General features: G+C 32.1%; 2 protein-coding genes across 7 annotated transcripts; both read left to right on the forward strand.

The window, feature by feature from the left end:
• The first annotated feature begins 8,058 nt into the window (after positions 1–8,058).
• Positions 8,059–9,485, forward strand: LOC145945234 (THAP domain-containing protein 2-like). 2 transcript variants are annotated; one of them, XM_083054108.1, is made up of 4 exons: positions 8,064–8,379; positions 8,481–8,647; positions 8,851–8,958; positions 9,052–9,485. In XM_083054108.1, exons 1-4 carry the CDS (start codon positions 8,279–8,281, stop codon positions 9,453–9,455), a joined length of 780 nt encoding a protein of 259 aa, XP_082910234.1. In that variant the 5' UTR covers positions 8,064–8,278; the 3' UTR covers positions 9,456–9,485. The 2 variants fall into 2 exon arrangements, with proteins under 2 accessions (XP_082910235.1, XP_082910234.1); XM_083054109.1 differs by lacking the exon at positions 8,851–8,958 and having other exon boundaries at positions 8,059–8,379.
• Positions 9,486–15,622: 6,137 nt separating this feature from the next.
• LOC145945260 (mitochondrial glycine transporter) lies at positions 15,623–23,470 on the forward strand. 5 transcript variants are annotated; one of them, XM_083054147.1, is made up of 8 exons: positions 15,623–15,772; positions 17,208–17,887; positions 20,198–20,316; positions 20,569–20,653; positions 20,740–20,919; positions 21,464–21,635; positions 22,595–22,851; positions 23,178–23,470. In XM_083054147.1, the coding sequence occupies exons 2-8, from the start codon at positions 17,870–17,872 to the stop codon at positions 23,202–23,204; spliced, it is 858 nt and encodes a 285-aa protein (XP_082910273.1). In that variant the 5' UTR covers positions 15,623–15,772; positions 17,208–17,869; the 3' UTR covers positions 23,205–23,470. The 5 variants fall into 5 exon arrangements, with proteins under 5 accessions (XP_082910273.1, XP_082910269.1, XP_082910271.1 ...); XM_083054143.1 differs by having other exon boundaries at positions 17,208–17,529; XM_083054145.1 differs by lacking the exon at positions 15,623–15,772 and adding an exon at positions 15,827–16,077 and having other exon boundaries at positions 17,208–17,529.
• The last annotated feature ends 394 nt before the right edge of the window (positions 23,471–23,864 follow it).

A 23,864-nucleotide genomic window follows, 5' to 3' on the forward strand; every position in this document is an offset into this window, starting at 1 on the left:
TTCTCAAATAAAGGTAGTATCGAACTATCGAATGCAATCATTTGCAATAGTGTATCGCGCGACCAATGAAATACTTTTATGTCGTGATTGGTGCGTTGACTTCGAAGCGTTTGTAGACTACTTTTTGTTTCATATATATCGAGTATCAGTTTTTATTACAGTCCATTATAGCAAAGTACAGCGTACAGAGTATTTTGTTCTTAGTGTTGAGTTTTTGTTTTTATATATTGTTGTTTGGAGTGTAATATTATTATATAGTATATTATTTATAGACATACGAGATATTATATATAATACTCTCATTATGTCTAAATATATTAATAATAAAAATCTGTCGGCAAAACGTATCTCTATGAAAAAGAGAATGCATTTGATACGACAAAGTAAGAAGAATTCTTTCATCAATGAAGAGAGAATTATCGAGGAAAGATCTACATCGGAAATTCCAGGTACATCAAATCAATTATATGCATGCGAGGATAAAAGAAATGTAGATGATGACACGTCGACATCGCAATCATTATCTTCTATGGATACATTTTCTCAATCATCTGTCAATGTATGCGCGACACAGAAATTTCAATCGGAAAAAAATATTAATATTTTTAATGATGATGATGATTCTATGGGATCTCTATCAGACGTTCGTGAATTTTGTAAAAATTTGACAAGTTTGTCGAACGAGCCGTACGCATATACAGATGAGAAAAATGCGATGACAGATAATGATCCGTTGACACCGCAGTCGTCGAATGCATTTTTTGAAAATTCTGCAGATGCATGCACACTGATGGAATCGGAAAATACAATGTAAAGCAATATCGAAGATATCGAAGACGTCGAAAACGTCGACAATGTTGAAGACGTCGAAGATGTCGAAAATATTGTTTTGCATACAGATGAGAATATCGACGCATTTCGTTTGTATTCTGAAGAGATTAGTGAATGACGTATCGTCGATTTTGGGCATGTTTTTGCTGAATTGCAGAAAATATCCACTCATTGGATCGGCGAATGTCGTTTCACTGATCTTGTAATAAGTGAAAAGAAGCCTGACGGTCTGAAAACCAATTTTTCTGTCAAATGTGTAACAGGTCATTCAGCTTTTGGAGTGAACCGACAGATGACAGAATATTGGATGTCAATAGTGGTATCGTATCCGGTACTATATTGACAGGGACTGGTTATAAGCAGCTTGAAGAACTTCTTGCTGCTGTAGATATTCCATGCATGAATAATAAAAAATATATAAGACATCATAATGAAATGTCGGAAGCCTTGGCCGCCGCCGCGGAAGAAGAAATGCGCGTGGCTGACGAAGAGGAAAAACGTTTAGCAATTGAAAGAGGAAATATCATAGACGGAATTCCGCATATACCCGTGATAACAGATGGTTCGTGGATGAAGAGATCCTACCGTACTGGTAGTTATGATTCTCCATCCGGAGCAGCTATTATTACGGGATATCATTCAAAAAAAGTATTATTTGTTGGTGTCCGAAATAAATATTGTATTGTCTGCGCGAGAGCAGCTAAAATTAATGCAGTAGCAAAAAAACATTTATGTTATAAAAATTGGGGAAGCAATCAGAGCTCTACCAGTATGGAAAGTGATATAATCCTCGAAGGCTTTCCGACTTAGTTTAGAAATGCATGGCCTTATTTATAGTCAATATATCGGTGACGGTGATAGTAATGTATTAAAAAAATTGAGAGATTTTCCATCGTATCCTAATATTGTTGTGGAGAAGATTGAATGCACGAATCATCTTCTCCGCAATCTTTGTAATAAAATACGTGAAGCGAGTAGTACCGGTGGTAGAAATATTTCAAAATTGAAGAAAGCCGTTGATAGCAGCGTTATGAAAATTCGAAACGCTGTTGTAAAGGCTGTCGACTTTCGTCGCAATCGTAAAGTTAGTTGGCAAACAAAAATTTCAGAATTAATTAAAGATTTAAATAATATACCTAACCATGTATTTGGTGAACATAAAGATTGTGCTTCGCTTCAATATTTCTGTAATGGACAACAGAAAGAAGGCGAGGAAAATCTTGTGTCCCAATTACGACGTGCAGGATTATTACAAAAAGTACAAAATGCTATGAAACGCATAATAGAAAATGCCGATAGCTTACTATATAAATTTACTAGTAATTCTGTTGAAAGTTGTAATACAATTATAAGTAAATTTATTGGTGGCAAGCGCGTTCATTATGCCATGAAAGGCTCTTATCAAACACGCGTTAAAGCAGCCGTATTGCAATGTAATACTTCGCAAGCCTTGAGTTCTGTTTGTCGTGCGATGGATAAAAAACCGAAACAAACAGAAATCATTGAAAATAAAAATATAATAAAAAATGCCAACCAACTTAAACGAACATGTGCGGCGAAAGAATTAGGTCTCTCTGTTCGTACATCTAAATTTTCCGCTAAAATAACGGCTGATAAAGATTATGGACCAAATGTAGAACGGCCAGATATCAAAGGTAATATGTACGAACAGCTGAGACGTAATCATTTTGAAATGTTATTAGATCAGCAATGTAATCGTGCTGTATTGGAATGTGCTACACGGGATCAGCATGGTAACCCGGAGTGGCACAATATATGGCGAAATCTTCTCACTGCTTCAAACTTTGGAAAAGTTTGTAGCAGAAGAGAAACAACTTCGTGCCAAAATCTTGTGAAAGCAATTCTTTATCCTCCTCGATTGACTAGCGCGGCTGTTGAGTGGGGTAAAGAAAAAGAGATGATGGCACGAGAGCAATTGCAGATGGAATTAGGGATAGAAATTAAAAATTGTGGTTTATTTATAGATGAAACTATCCCATATCTTGCCGCGACGCCTGACGGCATTGTCGCAGACGATACTATCGTTGAGATTAAATGTCCTTATGCGGCGCGGCATGTATCTCCCACCGATGCAATGCTCAATAAGATTTCAGATATTCATAGAATTTTTGATAAAACGGATGACACTCGAATGAATCAAAGACACGCGTACTACTTCCAAGTATAGGGACAACTCCACATAACGCAAACAAAGTATTGCATTTTTGCTGTGTGGACACCCTTTGGATTGAAGTACACGATTGTCGAGCGTGATGACAGATTTTGGGAAACAAAAATGTCAGCACTGCTTAAACGATTCTACGAGGATTAGTTCCTGAAATAGTAAATAGTAGAGTAGCAAGAAATATGCCTATTCGGGAACCGCAGTATGTCATCAAAGCACAAGCGGCTAAGAAAAATGAGAAAAAAGTGGAAAGTGTTATCGAAAGCACTACTACCACTGTTGCTGTTCCAGAAATGGAGCAAGATGACAATTGCATTATAACTGATTACTCAAATGAAAAACGAGATCTAACTGAGGATGACATAAAAAGACAAAGAAAAATGTTTGATAATATTAAACCTTCTCTCTTATCAGTGAAGAATAATGTTTTGCCCATAGATAGTAAATTAAATGACGAATCGTTAGATTTTTTTTTACGCATTGTAAGACAGACTTCTTGCTTTGAAACACAAAGTGTGTTATATTTAGAATACCCACACACAATTGAAGCTAGTTGTAGCAATAAAAGCTTACAAATTATTGGCGGAAATTGCACAGATCATTGGCGATGCATTTATTTTGATGGCACCAAACTTCACGTGTACGACAGCTTACCTGATATTACGTACGATAAATTGCATGCTAAAGAAAAAGAATATATTCGCCTTCGTTATCCCAAGATAAACGAATATGATATAATTTTCGAAGAAGTGCAAACACAACCGGATTGCACCTCTTGCGGAATTTATGCTGCAGCTTTCGCTACAACTGTAGTCTTGAAAGAAAATCCTTGTAATGAAAAATATTCCAGTGACGTACAATGCATGAGACGTCATTTAATTAAAATTCTAGAAAGCAACAAATTATTGCCTTTCCCGAATTAATATTTTTCATTATCATCTTTGTAAGCTTTTATTGCTGTCATTATGCAAAAATAAGCAATGATAAAATAAGATGGTAAAAGTTATCTGCAATTGTCATTGTACAGAACATATAGTAATATGTAATTGTTACTCTATCTCGCATGCGAATAAAAATTTCGGAGAGACGATAAAAGGATATTTGTTGCGTTCTCACGGGAATGGGCGTTGGAGGGGCCCATTGTATTTTTTATATATGTAATATTAATATAAAATTTTATGTTATACTTTTGTTTTGAAAATAGTGCATTGCAAATTAGATCGCAATTTGAACTGAGGTGATTGCGTCGCAAAGTGTTAATATTATTAGATAGGTTTTGTTTTGCAATGTACTATTTTCAAAAATATATAGTAATAGGCAGATAAAAATTAAACAAATTACAAAATACAAGTATAGAAACACATATACATGAAATGATAGAAACAAAGTGGCACGTAAAATAACAAGAAATATTTTATAAAGTATACTTCCCATAATATGGTTGAGGTCACTTTGCGACGCAATTATTTAACTTAGTTTAAATTGCGATCCACTCGAATTATTAATTCGTGTTGTTTATTAAATATTATGCACAGAAACAATAGCAATTACATACATTTAAATTTTTATTTACTTCAAATTATAGAGTAGAATACAAATTAATAAAACAGATATTTAAAAGTATGTATGTTTATATGTACATTGCTGGCTATTGTTTACTGTACATTGTATACATATTATTATACATCTTTATCCCATGAGATGAGTTATCGTACTGTATTAAAAAATTTTAAATGAAAAAGATCTTAGAAATACAATCAAATATATAATTACCCATACAGCATCATAACCAAAACATGTCTAAAATCGGGACATAAGACATCTTTAAGATGTCTTTTAGACATTATGTCATAAAATGTCTTAAAGACGTATTAAAGACGTCTTAAAGATGTCTTATATCCCGATTTTAGACATGTTTTGGTTATGATGCTGTATGGGTAATAAATTAAATGTTTCATTGCATTAGAAAAAAATTGCATATATCAGACTTTTATTAACATTTGTTATTTATATTAATTATATTAATAAATCTAATATTTTTATATTTATATTACATATTTTTTACAATATTTTATATTTAATATTTATATATAACGATTTTCGGGATAAGAATATGTAACAATAATATGTTGTAGCGCTTCTGTTGTTGTGTTTCCGATAAGCGCAAAAAATAATGATTTTATTCTAACTCTAATTAATTGATATTTTAATATAATATAATTCTCATTGTTTTCTTTTCAGAAATGAACAATTTATTTTATTATAATTATATTGATATTAATCTATGTATGCAGCATAGAGTTGCTTATTGTTACAGATAGATTTGGAGTAAACATGTCTGAAGGGCGGATCATTTTAAATGGAGAGACGTGGATACCATTGAATCAACGCCATTGTATTGCAGCAGGTAACGTATGCACAGTGGGGGTTTTAGTGAGTAAGAATCTCACACTACCCCGGAAAACCGGGGTGCCTTTTGAAGGTTTCCCCCACTTAAAAAAAAGAAAAAAAAAAGCTTCATAAATCATTTACAACTACACATGCACGCTCACGTTCACGCTCTCTCTCACACACACACACAGAGAGCTACTATATAGATTTATTATAATTTATTTACGGAATTATTTTGCATTTATATACAAGATCCCAAATAGCGAGAGAGAAAGAAAGAGAGAGTGAGAGAGAGAGAGAGAGAGAGAGAGAAAGTATAAAAAATATTTAAAACTCATTTTCAAAGATATTTTATAAATGTAAAAATAAGTCCCTTTTAATTCATTAAAAAAACCTTTATTATTTTCACGTTAATGTAATATACGTATAAATATTAATTTAACGTTTACAATATTTTATTAATAAAATATGAATTAAATACTAATAAAATAAATATTTAATAAGCGTTAAATAAATATTTATTTTATTAATATTTTTTATTAATAATTTATAAAATATTAAATATTTAAACTTTAAATAAAAATAGTGTAAAATAAATGAATGTTTTTTAATGAATAAAAAGGTACTTTATATTTTAACATTTTAAAAATATCTTTGAAAATGAGTTTTAAACATTTTTTATACATTCTTGTGCTATTTGGGATGTGTGTAGTTGTAAAATGATATTTTCAATATTAAAAAATTTTTTAGTTTGTCGCCTTTACAAAATATATTTTTAATTTTTGTATATTCCAATATATTATTAAAAAAAGGTAAAAAAAGAAAAAAACATTTTGATACTGATAGATTTGAACTCGAATTTTCTGGGTGATAAACTGAACACTCTCTTGCATCATACGTTTTTCGTAAGTCCTTTTACGTTATAAGTTATTTATGGAGCAGAGATTATACAATATCAATATAATCGAAAAGAAATCAGGAATCAACATTTTCGTCGATCTATGATTGCAACAAAATAATATACAAAACATTCGTTCTCTCCTTGTCTCTCTATCGCGCTGACGATACATAAGTATCGATGAAAAAGTATACAGGGTGTCTGACGTAAGGTGTCACACCGAAAATATACAAGTAGATCTCGTTAAACTGAGTCGAAAAGTCCTATACCATTTTGCAAACAACCACGTAAAATTTCGAGATATTAATTAAAAAAGATCGACCAACGAGCGCGCGAATTACGTCGGGGCGGCCCGCCGCATGCTAGGCGCGCGTTGCCTATAGCGATACGGCACGGTACACTGCTTAGCGGGCCGTCCCGACGTAATTCGCGCGCTCGTTGGTCGATCTTTTTTAATTAATATCTCGAAATTTTACGTGGTTGTTTGCAAAATGGTATAGGACTTTTCGACTCAGTTTAACGAGATCTACTTGTATATTTTCGGTGTGACACCTTACGTCAGACACCCAGTATAAATGAAAACTTAATACATATATAATTTTTAGATACAAATGGTATATATATACGCACATGTGTGCATAAGCATATAAAATTTACAAAAAGCGGGTGCTTATTAGTCTTGCTACGCTACTGCCTTTTGCTACGAAAGGCCAAAAAGCGGGTGCTTTCCAACAACGACACAGTGCGACACAGAGTATCATTCTATCTTCTTTCAATACCAGAACAACAAAGATAGAATGATACTCTGTGTCGCTCTGTGTCGTTATTGGAAAGCACCCAGCATTTTCAGGCCGTATCTCGCGTATAGCATGGTGTGTGTACGTGTACAGACATACACCACTACATAAAACCTGAGAGTTAGTTTCTCAGCGTTGGCAACACTGAAATCGGAGTTTCGCGTTGTCACCGCGCGAGGTCTCCAACATCAATTCGGAGTTTGCCTGGGTGCCCTGCCGACCACGGTCTTGTATACAGATCTGGGCACTCCTATACTATTTTCATATAAACCGGTGTGAGCGAAGTGACGCCAATATGGCGACTATAATAGGCCGACGCGCAAGCGCAGTTGGCATGTTTTGTCAGACAACATAGTGCCGTATATTTGTGGCTGTTTAGCACACGGTCTCTTTGTATCACATATTTTAATCCATTCTAATATAAATTTTTTTTTAATGCTTCGAGAAGTCGAAGCTTATTTCTCAAAGCATGTATCTTCCCCAAATGTTTATGAGGAGACAGTTAATGAAATGTTAAATAACTATAAATTTTCATTTCCTTGCACAGAGCATGGTCACAGTATAACTACATACAGTAGTGACAGTGCTAGAAAATCAGCGAGTAAATTTTCTTTTACGCATGCGTTAGCTGTAAGGCTAAGAACATGGCGGACCGTCACGTGATCAACTCACGGCTACATCAAAGGAGCCGACAGCTACTGTCACTACTGTATCACGTTTTATATACTGTTTTATAATTTTATTAATACATTTTTAAAATATACTAACATTAAAAACAGAAAATAATTTGCATTATTATCTTTATCACATTAAAAAAGATTTTGCGTAAGACGTTATCGCGATTCTTAATGTTCAAATGAAGCGCCCGTAAGGCTTACAACATGGCTGACCATCACGTGATCGACTCACGGCTACATCAAAGGAGCCGACAGCTACTGTCACTACTGTATGTAGTTATACTATGGACATAGGAATAAAGGGACAGAGCAATAGCTGCGGGGGGTGAAGCCGTCTCCGGGGAGCGGGGAACTACGGTCACGTGGTACTTTGGTGCCGCATTGGCGATTGGTTGTGATCGCGCAAGCGCAATCTTTCATCGAGAGTCAGAAGTGTCATGGAAGTGTCAGAACAGTTTTATTGAGTTATAATTCAAAGAAAAAATATACTGTTTTTACAATGCCACAGTGCATTGTAAAAAATTGTAAAAACCGTACAAGAAGTCGTCTCGTTTTGGGACAAATAAAAGAAAAAAATATAAATAATGTCTCATATCACCGGTAAGAAAAATCATATTTTATTAGCATATATGAAAATTATATTGTATTATCAAAATAAGAGAAATGATATAATATAAAGTAACACATTTATTTTTTAATAGATTTCCAAAGAATGAAAAAGCAAAATTGCTTTGGTTGAATATACTAGAGCTAAATGCGGAATTAGTTCCTATTGGAGCAAGAATTTGTTCCGCACATTTTGCAGAAGATGCCTTTAATTTTTTATATGGTACAAAGAGACTTCGACCAAATGCACTACCGTATATAGGTATCAAATAGTATTATTATTATCAGGATTGAGAAATAATACGTTATTTGTAATGCCATTATTATTATAATTTTTTTCTGTTTACAAGTTAGTAGTGGCATTATTTTTATCAAATAACTTTCCCAACTGTCTGATTTATTGTATGGCACAAGATTATGCAGTTTTATTTATATATTGCTTTGTATCTTATGTTTACTTGCTAGAACGTGTGATTGAGAATGTTCCAAATGATGGTATTATTGCATCAAGTTCTGTATGTAATACTTTAAAAATTGATAGAGCCACATCTCCTATCCCTGGATGCAGTCATTGTAAGAAATATTTCATCTTATTTAATATAATATGTGTAACAATTTTCTAAAAAATTAAAATCTGTTATACATTATATTTTTTAAATTTTTTAGTTGCGGATCAGTCAACAAATACATCACCAAAGAGAGACCATAACACTCTTGAAAAGGAATACCTCCACAAAAAATTGCAAGACACAAAAACCTCTTTTTCAAAAAAGTTTAAACTTTTGCAACAAAAGGTTCGACGAAAGGAATCACGAATAATCTCTTTGGAGGCAATTCTTAATTCACTCAAGAAAAACAATATGTTAGGGACTGAAGAATTGCAGATATTACAAGACATAGGTGGGTCAAATTCTAAAATATTAGAAAGACAATTGCTTAAAAATAGAGGAAAACCTGTAAACAAACAATTTGATAGTCGACTTAGATCATTTGCTCTAACTTTACATTATTATTCGCCAATGAGTATGCGACATGTATTTAATAAGCTAATTTTATTTAAAGGTCAATAAATGTAATAAAATTGATAAAAAATAATTTTGTTATTAATAATACCATCCTAATCCCTTTATGCAATAAATATTGACAGTTGTACAATTTATTAAAGAATGAATTATTTATCAATATTTAGGTATTTACATTAACATTTTATAATAAAATTTTTAATATTTTATTATAAAACTGTAACCAATACTTACTTCCATGGGCAAGTTATATGCTGTTGCAAAATCCGTTAAATCACATTGTTAAATGCAGAAAAGTGAAAAATAATTTTCTAATCTTAAAAATCTTAATAATCATAAATATTCTTCTAGTTATTTCTATTTATAAATAGTTTTATTTTACTGAATTCATTGCAATTAATTGCAAAATTAAATACTAAAACAAAAACAATAAAGATTTTTCATATCTATAGATTCTAACTTTTTTTATCATTTAATTCTGACATCTCGATAACATGCATTAACACCATTAACATTTCAATATGCTGATTTATAAATAAAACCCCTTGTTTCTCTATTTTACTCAAAATATTCTATCACACATTTATAATTGTAAACAAACTAAATGTCTCATTTTCAAATTTCGCGCATTTATGCTAGAACCAATTACCAATGCGGCACCAAAGTACCACGTGACCGTGTTCCCCGCTCCCCGGAAGCGGCTTCACTCCCCTCGCCTAAAGTAGAGGTTTATACTCCGTCCCTTTATTCCTATGTCCATGAGTTATACTGTGGCATGGTTCTGAGCTCCTATCCTATGCAATTACATACTATTTACGTTTAAGGATGAGGCAATATTCCCAACAGATAAATAAAGATGCAAAAAAAATAAGTGCCACAAAAAAGAGGCAAGCAAAATATTATAAAAGTTAATAATTATAATTAACATTTATTTTTTGTTATAACATGTTATGTTTTATGAAAATATAATGTTTAATTTTATTATAATAATTTTATTAAAATGTATTAATGTCATAATACAAAATATAAATTGGAAAACAATTGTTATCTTTTGGGTGCCGAAAACGTGTCTACGCTCCTGGTAATCGGCCAACTGTAGACGCCATATTGGCCTCACTTCTGCTCACATATTTTCGCCGAAGTGCCCAGACCTGTATACAAGACCGTGCTGCCGACCCTTAAGAATTAAGGCCATCGCACACGAATTTCTGTAACCGTAAGCATAAGTCGTAAGCATAACCTCGAGAACCAATCAAAAACTAGCTTTGATCTAAATAATTCTGTAAGATCAGAAATAACCATAATCGTAAAACTTAAAACGTAACATATGAATTTCAGTCGGTTGAAATTTTTACGTACGAAGAATTGTATACATATATATGAATATTGCTACTAAAAGGTTATGGCACATCTCTATTCTTCTACTCGATTTATGTCATTGCATGACATGTGTATATACAAGAGTCCGTTGGCGTCCTTCGACGTGTGCGGACGTGTTTTGTCGCGTTTTTACGCATAAAGTGTATTTTTTGGAAAGTATCCTCAGATCTGCGATCTGAGAGCAGTTTGAATCATTTTAGTCAATTAATGGCGTATGAGTAATCCCTAAAGCTCAAGCAGCCATAAAAGAAGAAGAAGAAGAAGAAGACATGTGTATATATATATATCTGATTTATGTATAATTTGATATTTAATAATTTTAAAGAATATTAATATGTAATATTAATATATAAATATATACACATATTTTAGACATAAAATAATTCTTACGTTACTTCTTATGCTTACGGTTACGGAAATTCGTGTGCGATGGCCTTTATAGACTTCTTACAAAATAAGGCTGAATTTTAAATTTAAGCAAAGATCTCTCTTTATATAAAACGTAGATGACTTACATCTGTAAACTTAAAATTGACTTTTCAGCGTGATACAGACTATCTTTGCACTGAATTATTATATATTATTCACGACTTATATACATTTTAACAATTCTAATTATTTTGGAATTCTATTAACTAGTAAAGAGATATGATAATAATTCTCTTTATGTAAATTATAATTTTGCATTATTTATTTTTCAAAATTATTTGAAAGTCCAATCAGTAGCTTTTAAATGAGTTAATTATATACAGGGTGTCCCATTTTAATTTCCCCAGGCAAATATCTCGAAAAATATGGAAGATACGGAAAAATGTTTCAGACAAAAGTTGTAGAACTTGAAGGGGGACAGATGATGAAAATATGGACTTGACCTTGAGTGACCAATTGAAGGTCAGGTCAATGTCGCCGATGTTTTCTTAAATGGAACCCCCTATTTTTTATTGCATATTTTTGTAATCCTTGTCGAGACGTTTTCAAAACACTATACCTATGTGGGTCTTTTGCGGAAGCTGTTCCCAAGGTCCAAAGCTTCAAAGTTGACATATCATCGGCATTCGCATTATCCGATGTACACCGCGGGGAGGTTGAAGTCGAATTTGTACATCAAGTAGTTCTAAAAAAGCAGACTTTGTATGTGTGTGTGCTTCTTTAGTAAAACTTTTTTCTCTTTTTCTCTACCATTTTTTTCTCCTTCCTCTTACAAACTAGAAGAAAAATAATTAAAGAAAAATTTTACTAAAGAAGCGCACACACACGCACACGCGCGCGCGCGCACACACACACACACACAAAGTCTGCCCTTTTTAGGGCCACTTGATGTACAAATTTGACTGAACAACCTCCCCGCGATGTACATCGGATAATGCGAATGCCGATAATATGTCAACTTTGAAGCTTTGTATCTTGGGAACGGCTTGTGCAAAAGATCCACATAGGTATAGTGTTTTGAAAACGTCTCGACAAGGGTTATAAGAATATGCAATAGCAAATAGGGGATTCCATTTAAGAAAACATCGATGACCTTCACCTGACCTTCAATAGGTCACTCAAGGTCAAGTCCATATTTTCATCATCTGTTCCCCTTCAAGTCCTACAACTTTTGTCTGAAACATTTTTCCATATCTAAAGCCGTTTCCGAAATAAAGAGCCTGGGTCAGATTTTAGAGACATCCTGTATATATATATATGTATGTAATGTGTAAGCTACATTATATAATATCCAAAATATATAGGTATTATGCACACATATCTGCATGCGTCGTATACATTTCTTATATTTATATACACGAATGCATACATAAATAATACATATACATATATAATACGTATTTTATTTGATACAGTGGATTATTATAAAAATAAATTTTATTATAAAAATAATAAATAAAACATTTTCGGGAAAAATGTTTCATATAAAAGTTGTAAGGTGTCGAAGGAGGACGATATCGTGATTTAAAATTGTTCTTGATTGGCGTTTTTCTAAGATATTTAGAGGTCAACCTAGTTTTTTTAAATAAAGCTACTTTGTTTTTATTATATTATTATATTTTTATTATATATAAATCGAATCCTCGCAATATTCGGCTGTTCTTCCGAATGGGACACTTCGAGTTGAGGGCAGCCCTTTTGCGTACTGAAAGTAGATACCAAAATAACGTATTATATAAAATTTCAGTCGCGGCAAATTATTTTTTCAAATGTTTTTATTTAAAAAAATTTTCTTTAAAAATTTTATTTAAAAAAATTGAACACCGCACGTGCGAAAATCCACGCGCTGCCTACCGGGAGGGGGGCCGAAGGCCCCCCTTGCACCCCCCCCCCCGTGTGTGTGTGTGTGTGTGTGTGTGTGTGTGTGTGTGTGTGTGTGTGTGTGTGTGTGTGTGTGTGTGTGTGTGTGTGTGTGTGTGTGTGTGTGTGTGTGTGTGTGTGTGTGTGTGTACATACGTTTCTGATATGCGTGGATCTGTCCAATGGCGTGGAGCTCCCCGTATGGGTGGGGGGGGCGGAACTCACTGCATCCACGCATGTACTTTGCAAGATGAAACGAAGTTCACTCAACACCTAACATTGATATAATGTACCTAATCCTGAAGGATTACAATCCATTCATGACAACACCCAGATATTTATTTATCCCTGCTCTTGGAGAGAATTCTCTGCTTTAACCAAAAACACAAACTGATAATTACAAAGTATTCTCTGCTTTAACCAAAAACACAAACTGATAATTATAAAGTATTCTCTGCTTTAACCAAAAACACAAACTGATAATTATAAAGTATTAATACTGTTATTGAGTTTAATTGAGATTTTACTTTTAGGTAAAAACTGTTGAAAAAATGATTGCCGCGGCTGAAATTTTATATATTACGTTGTTTTGGTATCTACTTTCAGTACGCTAAAGGGCTATTCCGAACTCGAAGTGTCCCATTCGGAAGAATATCCCAATATTCAATATAAAAAGTTATAAAATAGTTAAAAAATGAAAACTTTACGAGATATTTTATAATTTTGATATAATTATATAAACTATGAAATATATCTCATATAATATTCATTTTTTTGATAATCTTACCTCTACTTATGCACAAAATAATGAGAAATAAATTGCTGTAAAAAAATACATATAGTTGTTTTCAAGAGAAAGTATATGTAAATTGAAATTAGGAACTACATATTTTTTTCTTGAAAACAATTATGTTTTCTTTACACCAATTTTTTTCTTTATCTTGTGCATAAGTATTGAGGTAAAATTATTGAGAAATGAATATTTTATGAAATATTTCATAGTTTATATAAAATTATATCAATTATAAAATATCTCGTAAAATTTTTTAGCCATCCTATAACTTTTTATGTTGAATGTTGCAAGAGTTCGATTTATAGGTATTATACAAATAATATAGTTCAATTAAAAAACTAGGTCTAAATATAATTGAAAAATGCCACTCAAGAACAATTCACGATATTGTCCCCCTTCGAAATCTTACAATTTTTATATGAAACATTTTTTCCGAAAATGTTTTATTTTTGTGATAATCTCTACTGTATCAAATAAAATACCTTGTATATATTATATATACATATATATGTATTATTTATGCATATATGTATGTAAATGTAAGAAATGTATATAACGCATACAAATGTATGTGCATAATACATATAACTGGATATTATAATCAGAGAGATTGCCTCTGTTATAATGTAACGTTCTAGTATAAATTACAATCTAACAATTCGTTTTTTTCTAATCGATATAATCGACGGTTATATACTATAACAATGTATTATTTAGATAAACATTATAGGTATATATATTTTTGATTGTATAAATAAATATTTATATATAATAGAAATTTATAAACGCAATATATACGTTCACACATATGAATAATTGTGTTCAAACATGTATGTACACGCACCGGCAGGAATGGTGTCCGGCGTTAGATGTGTACGAATACATGTAAGACAGCCGAAAGTCATACACGTATTCGCACACATCTAACGCCGGACACCATTCCTGCCGGTGCGTGTACATATAATCCCCATGTTCCGATATTACTGCCAGTACTGAAAATATATAATATACGTAACGTAAACTATAGCTTTTCAGTACTGGCAGTGTATATCGGAACATGCCTAATAAAGGCAGACACACATATGATATACTGTTATCTATGCGCTTCGATATTCTTTGATACGCGTACGAAGCGATAGAACAGTAGAAATAATATATGATGTCTTGAACATATTGAACACAATTTTTATTTGCTTTTTTATTGCTCTTTTAATATGCATACCGCTGTCGGTATGGCAGAACTAAAATTATCAACAATTTTAATTCCGCTCAGATGAGGGCGCAAACCCGTCGGAGTTCGGCCGTAGCTTTAGGATCCATCACTTGGTAATGTGGACTTTAAGGGGATCCTAGTCGGATCCTAAAGTTAGTTCTGTCGGTACGGCAGAACCAACTTTATTATTTTGGGATATCTTTTTATTGACTATACAGATCAATAAATCCTTTTCCACGATTAAAGTACTTATAAAAACGGACCGCGTTAGCTATAATTCCATATATAAATCATATAAAAATCAAAAATTACAGTTTTGTTATCGGCTTCTTTCATGTCAGCTCGTAACAATACTTATTTAATAAAAATAGTTCTGCAGTTTATCTGTGCATAAAATATAGTATACGCGATAGGGTTAACATGAAGAAATATTAGTAAACAATAAAAAGTGAGATTGCAAGTCTAATAAAAAAGTTAAATATTAAAAACATTTTCACGCATATGTGTGTGTATATGCGTATACGTGCATATGTTTGGATATGTGTGGTGCTAATCTATCGTGTGCATATGTGTATACGTGTACCATGGACATAGGAATAAATTTATTCCTATGTCCATGACGTGTACATGTTTGGATATGTGTGGTGCTAACCTATCGAAGTTCGACCATCCGACTAGGATCCCCTTAAGGTTAGGGCTGTATCTTCAAAATAAAATTTAAAAATATCTCATGATTTGTTCTAAGGATTGGACATATCGCTCTCATATCGGAAACAATTTATTTATGCAAGTCACGTTGGATTAATATTCAGAGTAAATAGATTTCGACAAAACCTCTCTTATTTCGCGGAGATAAACAATCTGGAGTAATCACCACGCGAGACGAAAAACGAATGATGTCATTACCCGATAATTCATATTATCAGTCGACGGTGACTTATTTTTCGTCACGCGACCTCCATCACGTTACGTTCATCTCTATCTCCGTTGACTCGGTATGAAAAAAGTATATCTCGTTAAACGAATTTTTTGTGTGTTAAATACGATCTTCTTTCTTCTACAATGAGGTTGTTAGCACTTTTGCGAATAACAACAGGATGATTGTTCGCTTTAATAACTTTGATCGTCATCATCATTCGAGGGTAAAGATAAGGAATCATTAATTATCCTCCAGAAAAAAATCCTCCAGACAAACGTCATTTCTGATGGCTGATGAATTTTAAATTTCGTGAAATATATATATGAATTTAGATTCTTTGCCTAATTTTATATTTTTTTTCTATATTTGCTTATTTTTATATTCTTTTGTATTTATATATATATATATTTTTTTTTTTAATTGGAATAAATCTTATTTTAAATCTGGCAATTTGGAATCTTGGAAAATCATTTATAGATTACTTGATTGATCATTTAAAAATAATTTATATAATAATTATATATATACACAACTTTGTGTAGTGATAACTATATAATATAATGAAAGAAATATATAATGGAGAAGAAATGTGGAAACACAAAATATTTAAGTTTTAAAACGAGAGGGAGACTTGAGAGATAAACACAGCAATGAAATGATTATGCAATTCTTTCATTGTCGTCATTCGATCAACTTTTGAAACATTCGGATTTTGAAAGTTCACTGCTCTTGTTATTTTCTGATATTATTCTCTTATTGCTCAGCGATCCTCTTACAATAATATGTACATAATTGTAATTATAGTTTTATCCTTCATTTCATTTCACTATACAATATATAATATATATATATATATATATATATATATATATATATATCATTTATATATACATCATTTTCTCATATATATCTTGCACATTTAATTTGTTCCGATAACATAGAATAGCTTTACAAATAAATTGTAAAATATAAATTGTAAAAAAAATGTCTTGTATCTGCAAATTCTGATATTTTCTAGCTTTCATTCGCTCCAAATACATTTTCAGAGAAAACATGTGTTTCATGAAAAAATATGCATTTGAAATCTTCATCCTATCTCACAATTTCACAATATTATTCTATTTCAATACAAGATATATATAATTTTATTCTTTTTGATGCTCCAAAATTTCATAAAACGTTTAATTCTGTATTTCTTAAATACAGGTGAAGCCAGCGGAGAGAGGTACATTCTACGATCATTCCAGTGCGATCATCCCAGATCTCTCTGTAAAAGCTGCAAGGATTTCACGAGAAATGATTCAGACTGCTATCTCAGCGAGGAGAAGAAGTGGAAGGGTCGTCGAATGAGGACGATAATACCGATTGACCTATGCCAGCGTCAAAGTACATCACGTTTTCACATAAAGTCACGTTTAAATCACGTTTCAACTTGCTGATAAGCCTGGCATTCTTACTCGCACGAGCATGTCCCGAAATGACACACCCGATTGACCTCGAGAGTGTCGAAACAAAGATAAACAGGGATGTAAGTAAAGCTGGCATGCTTTCAAACGTGACTCAGTATCTAGCCAGCATTAAAGACGACTGTACGGGGGAGAGATTCCTCCTCCACTTCTCCTTGTCTCTGCAAAAAAATTGCTTTGTTGTTGACAGTGAAATTATTAAGAATCAATAATATAAGAGTGAAGAACCAGCAGAGAGAATCGACAGATTATTTCACTGAAAAAATTCTGAGATATAGTGGTTTAACTTAATTACTGCATTTTTTAAAGATAATAACTTAAATGTAATTTTTTCTTGGGACATGTAAACTACTTGAAATTTGGTAATAGTGAATATAAGTTTCTAAATTGTCAGGATCTATTATGGAAGCTCTAGGATCTGTAAGTATTTTGAATTATGAGTAATTTTATTCTAAATTAATGTAGGGTATAACACGAGGCAGTCTAGATAGTTCAGAATGATATTAAGGTTTATTGTATATGCATTAGCAGTTATAGAAGGGCAGTTAATAAAAAAAAAAAAAAAATTCGATCAAATAAGAGCCAACATGAAAAACTAAGTCTGCATAATCTTATATTTTGTATAAATTCCTTTCATGATTAGTTTCGCTTCCAACTCAGATCTTCTTCAACGAAAAAATAGCATATCTGAAAAAAATATTGATTAACTATTAAGAATCAATCAAAATCATAAAAACAAAAGAACACATTGGCCTAGTTTACATCGAGCACTTGATACGTGTACCAAATAGTAAATAACTAGTAAGTTGGTTCAGTTATTGGCTGATCAGCTCAAATTCACTACTTGATATGCGTATCAAGTGCTCGATGTAAACTAGGCCATTGATGATATATATGCAGGTTTTGTTATGAATGCAACAACAGCTATTGTTTTACAATTAGTAAGATGTATTGATGTAATGTAAATGGTTTTAAATGTTTATGTACTTTGTTTTATGGCAGTATAGAATTTTTAAAAAATTGAAAATTAATATGAATCTATTCAAACAGCCTCATCATATTTTATTTAGTTGATATATATTTATTAAATATTATATAATAAAGAAAAAATTACTGTAGAGAGAGAGAGAGAGAGAGAGAGAGAGAGAGAGAGAGAGAGAGAGAGAGAGAATTCTATTCTTTTTAAAACAATTTTAAAGAAAAAAGAAGAATATATTATTACAAAGTGTTTCATCAATATGCGAATACAAATGAAAACACTATATTCTATATTAGAAGCATTTTATATAACACACATATTCTTTTTTCTTTTGTCCAAAAGATACAAGATTTGCAAATATATTTTTTATTCACTGCAATTTTTGAAAGAGAAGATATATCTTATTTTTAATATTTTTTTTCGATTTTAACTTTTTTCACGAATGACTATAGTTAACGAACGATAGGTCATATATAACGTTACATTGTGAAAGATATCGATATAAAGGTTCGCGAACCTTCCAAAGAGAAAATATGAGAGATAAGGCGACCAAGATAAACTGTCGGTCAGACGATTTACAAATAAACTAGAACAAATCCGACAACAAATTTGTTGACATAGAAATTTCTTAATCTGATAAAATTTTTTTCTTTTATTTTTCGTTCGTTTTCTTTCTTTTTTCTTCTTTCGTGTTCCTTCTTTTTTCTTCTTTCGTCTTTCTTCCTCTTTCGTCTTTCTTCTTTTTTCTTCTTTTTTTCTTCTATGAAGAAAGAAGAGAAGAATTAAATTCTTCGTGTAGCACATTCGTCGTTAAATCAAATTGTGCAATGCTCGCGCTATTAAAAGAAGTCTGCATCGCGAAAAATAACTGCTCATGATAACGATAACCCCGGAGTCGCTCTGATTAACGATTGATCTCTCGTCTCTCGTCGCACGAGTTCGCTCACGTGCGACGAGATAGCCGCAAATAATTTACATCGAGATAGGTCTTATTGTTAGACACATGTGTCTGAAGGCTTCGAATGGAGATTCTCGATACTTTCATTAAGAAGTTTTATATGTTGAAGAAATCTACAGAGTGTCTCAAAAGTCATGCAACAGTTAAATATCTCGAAATCAAAGGCTTTTTGATAAAAATGTTTCAAATAAAAGTTGTAGGGCTTAAGTGACGTATTAAGTAGTAATATTAGTGTGATTATAAATAGCATTGTTAAGGCTACGTAAAATTCACTTTGAAATTTTTAGATAGAAACTTATTTTTAATTACACATTTATGTAGCTTATCTTAAGAGCTTTTCAAAACACTATAATAAAGTTTTTTTCGAGTTATGAGGCTTGAAAGTTACAGTATTTTATATCAAAATACTGTAAACTTCATATTATAATTCGAAAAGCACTGAATGAAAAAATATTTCATTATAGTGTTTTAAAAAATTCTCGAGATAAGCTACAAGAATGTGCAATCAAAAATAGGGGTTTCCATTAAAAATTTTCAAAGTAAATTTTACATAGCCTTAACAATGCTATTTATAATCACGCTAATATTACTACTTAATACGCAAACTACGACTTTTATTTGAAACATTTTTCTCAAAAAGCCTTTGTTTTCGATATTTGACTGTTGCAGGACTTTTAGGACACCCTGTATATTTGTGCAAAATTAAAGAACTATAAAAACAATTCGCTTTCTCTCTCCCTCTCTCTATGAATTCGAATGTTTTTCTCATGATTTTGTTTCTGTGCGTTCGCAGTATCCGATCTTGAAGTCTTTCCTGGCAGGCTCATTCTCCGGGACATTCTCCACGATCCTCTTCCAACCGCTGGATCTAGTGAAGACCAGGCTTCAAAGTAGAGTCAATGCTTCCGTCGAGTAAGAAAGTTTAAAAACTGTAAAATAAAATCTATTATCAGATTTTTTTCTAACAAATATATAATCAGAATTTTATTTATTCAAAATGCTTAAGACAAACTTTGACTAATTTCATCTCTTTCTCTAAGGATTTAAGATTTACTTTTTAATGTTCTATATTTTTAAAGTTTATTAGCTTTCAGAAAATATTATAATTTTTTTTTATTTAATTTGTGATTAATTGACCTTATTAATTGAATTTTTCCGGAATAGATCGCCGAGAAATGGGATGCTGGGCACGGTTGCGAACATCGTTCAAAAGGAAAATGTCTTCGGACTCTGGAAGGGCATGACGCCGGTAAGATGTCCCTGTTGTGAGAGATTAATATTAGTCGAATATTGGACTTGCATCGCAATATAACAACTATGATTGTTAATTCGCAGTCAATAACTAGGGTGATCCCTGGTGTGGGTCTGTACTTCTCATCACTGCATTGGCTGAAACACGCCCTCGATCTGGAAGAACCATTGACGGCCCTGCAGGCCATCTCCTTAGGCATCACCGCGCGTTCCATGTCCGGGGCTCTGCTTATTCCCATCACCGTCGTCAAGACGCGATTCGAGGTATGATTGGTGAAAAGAAGAATATGACGAAGATACATAAGAGAGAGAAAGAGAAAAAGAAAAGAAATATTGAGAAGAAAGTAATATGAGGAAGAAAAGAAATTTTAAAGCGAGAAAAAAGAAAAAAAAGCTTTCAAGTAATTGCATTTAGTTTTAGTATAATATTAAAATAATATAGTCATTAATGAGTGGTGCTATTATAATCCCTCACAATACCTAAATCATGGTGGTCCATTGATCTCTTCACTCTTGTTGTAGTTCTGTAGCTAAATGTTTTTGATGCAGTCTAGAGTCTAGCTTATTAGATCTAGCACTCTCGCTTTACCTAGATCCTGGGGACTTAGGAACATTCGTCCCCAGGTTCTGTATCTTTTAGAAATAAGTGATGGACAATATATGCACGCTGTCTTCTTTAAAATAATATAATAAGAATATTTAAAAATATTTCAAATAGAAAAATTCGATAAAAGATTACTGTATGACTTACGCAAAATAAAATTTGAGATTAACCGTTTTCCTGATTGATGTCAATATAATTTTACAGAGTGGCGTTTACAAATATAATGGTATTAGCGAGGCTCTCTGGTTGATCTACAAGCAAGAGGGAGTGAGAGGTTTAGCCAGTGGTCTGGTGCCTACTCTTCTACGAGATGCGCCTTATAGCGGTTTATACCTTATGTTTTACACCCAATTGAAAAGCGCGGCTGCCAGTACAGGTATCCCTTAAATGATATTTACCTAATACATTACTATAATAATAATTTTATATATACATAATATATAATTTTATATATACATAATATATAATTTTATATATAGGTATTTTATATATAATTATTACGCTGTGCAAAATTTCAACGATCTGTGAAAAAGTCTCCGAGAGTTACAATATATTTTTCGATTTTTCCCCCAACTTTAGAGAGCTATAACTCGAAGGGAAAGCATTTTTTTTTATCCATGTTTATAGGAACTTTTTTCTTATTTTGACCCCTAGAATACGCTCTTAACATTTCTGACATAGTTTTAAAAACACCCTGTGTATAAGATTATTCTTAAGGCTCCTGGGTCCTCGCTGCAGCCATGTTAGATTGTGACGTCAGAGACAAGAAAGGACACGCTGAAAGTTCTTAGATGTCATTTTTAAACGAAGATATTTCGATGAAAAGAACACTATTTCAGATGGCTTTAGCACACTTTTAAAATACTTCGAAAACTATTCTTTTCTCTTGACAGTCAATCGACAGTCGTATAATGATCGTAATATCAAACTTTGTCATGCGAAATGTGCATGTGCAAAGACCAGACGAACTAGGCCTCATATTACAGTCATTTTACAGCTGTTGATTGCTTATAAAGGGAAAAAGGGATAGGGAGATTTCGAGGTATTTTAAAAGTGCTAAAGCCATCTGAAGTGTTGTTTCATCGAAATATCTTTTTATTTCAAAATTGCATCTAAGAATTTTTAACGTGTGTTTTCTCTGATGTCACAATTCCAACATGGTCGGTGAGAAGCCAGGAGCCTTGAAATGTTTATAAAAAAATTATTTATACGATACAATTATTTATACGATTTGGAATTATAATTTCGATATTGATTCGTAACTCTTAATTTGTAAAAAAATTTAGAGATCCTTAAAGATTATATTATTCTTAAAGACAAATTCTTCATTCGTAGGAACGACGAGCGATTCGCCGATGCCAGTTCACTTCGGTTGCGGAATTCTCGCTGGAATTCTGGCCTCCGTGGTGACGCAACCACCGGATGTCGTCAAAACAAAGATGCAACTGTATCCGAATGAATTCAATGGCATTTGCCGTGCGACGTTCCTCGTCTACAAGAAATACGGCGTACTAGGATATTTCAAAGGTATCGTTCCCAGGATGCTGAGGCGAACTCTGATGACCACCATGGCTTGGACAGTATACGAACAGGTAATTCAATCGATGTGATCGTCGAAACACGAATTTAAATAATCAAACGGAAAAGAATAGATTAGACCATTTTCAAATTTTTGACAGCTGTCATCGCCGAGATTACATTTTTTAACAGTTTGAAAAATCAGTAGCAGTATGCATGATTTTATTCATTTAATATTTAATGCAAGTTTAATATTCTAATAAATATTCTAGTAAAAATTTTGGAGTATATTTTATGATCTAATGAGAGATAAATGTTTCATAGCAAAAAAAACATATATAAAAACATATAAATCTGACGATAATAATTAACATGTAATATATTCTATTGTATGTTTTAGGTAACGAGGCAAATCGGCTTGAAATGAACGTACTATTGTCGTATAAAGCTTTTGTACAGTTAAATTGTGCCATGTACAGTATTAGTATACACCGTTTGTATATATATTACTAGTTATCGTGAGACAGTGACTCTGGGCATGTTCCGATATACACTGCCAGTACTGAAAAGCTATAGTTTACGTTACGTATATTATATATTTTCAGTACTGGCAGTAATATCGGAACATGGGGTCTCTCTACACCTCGCATATATATATATTGTTATTTATAATAAATCATATATTTTTCCAAAGTTGACTGCATATTTATGGAATTAGCAACTAACGTTGTTAACTCTCTTATAGATCCTTCCTTTTTTTATTCCACATCCTCCTTTTATCTTCCATATGTTTAATTTTGTTAACTATCGGAGCATAGTATTAGTCAAAAATAATTTAAATATAAATGAGGAACAGTTTTATAAAAATAGAGATGTTTTGTTAGATATATATTGCTTTATTTTAAAATCTTTTTTTTAATAGGCAAAAGTGTGATTTAACACCTATTACCAAAAAATGCAGTGTATAAGAATCTCTAAAATTCAAAAGCCATTATTTTCTGTTCTATGTTGCAGAATAATTTTTTAATTTTTTTCATTGTCTTCAAAAAACTTTTAAATATTATTCAAAATTTCAAACGTAAGAAAA

The sequence above is a fragment of the Prenolepis imparis genome, unplaced genomic scaffold (genome assembly GCF_030444845.1).
Source record: "Prenolepis imparis isolate NDT839.2.m4 unplaced genomic scaffold, iyPreImpa1.0 SCAF_14, whole genome shotgun sequence".
NCBI lineage: Eukaryota > Metazoa > Arthropoda > Insecta > Hymenoptera > Formicidae > Prenolepis > Prenolepis imparis.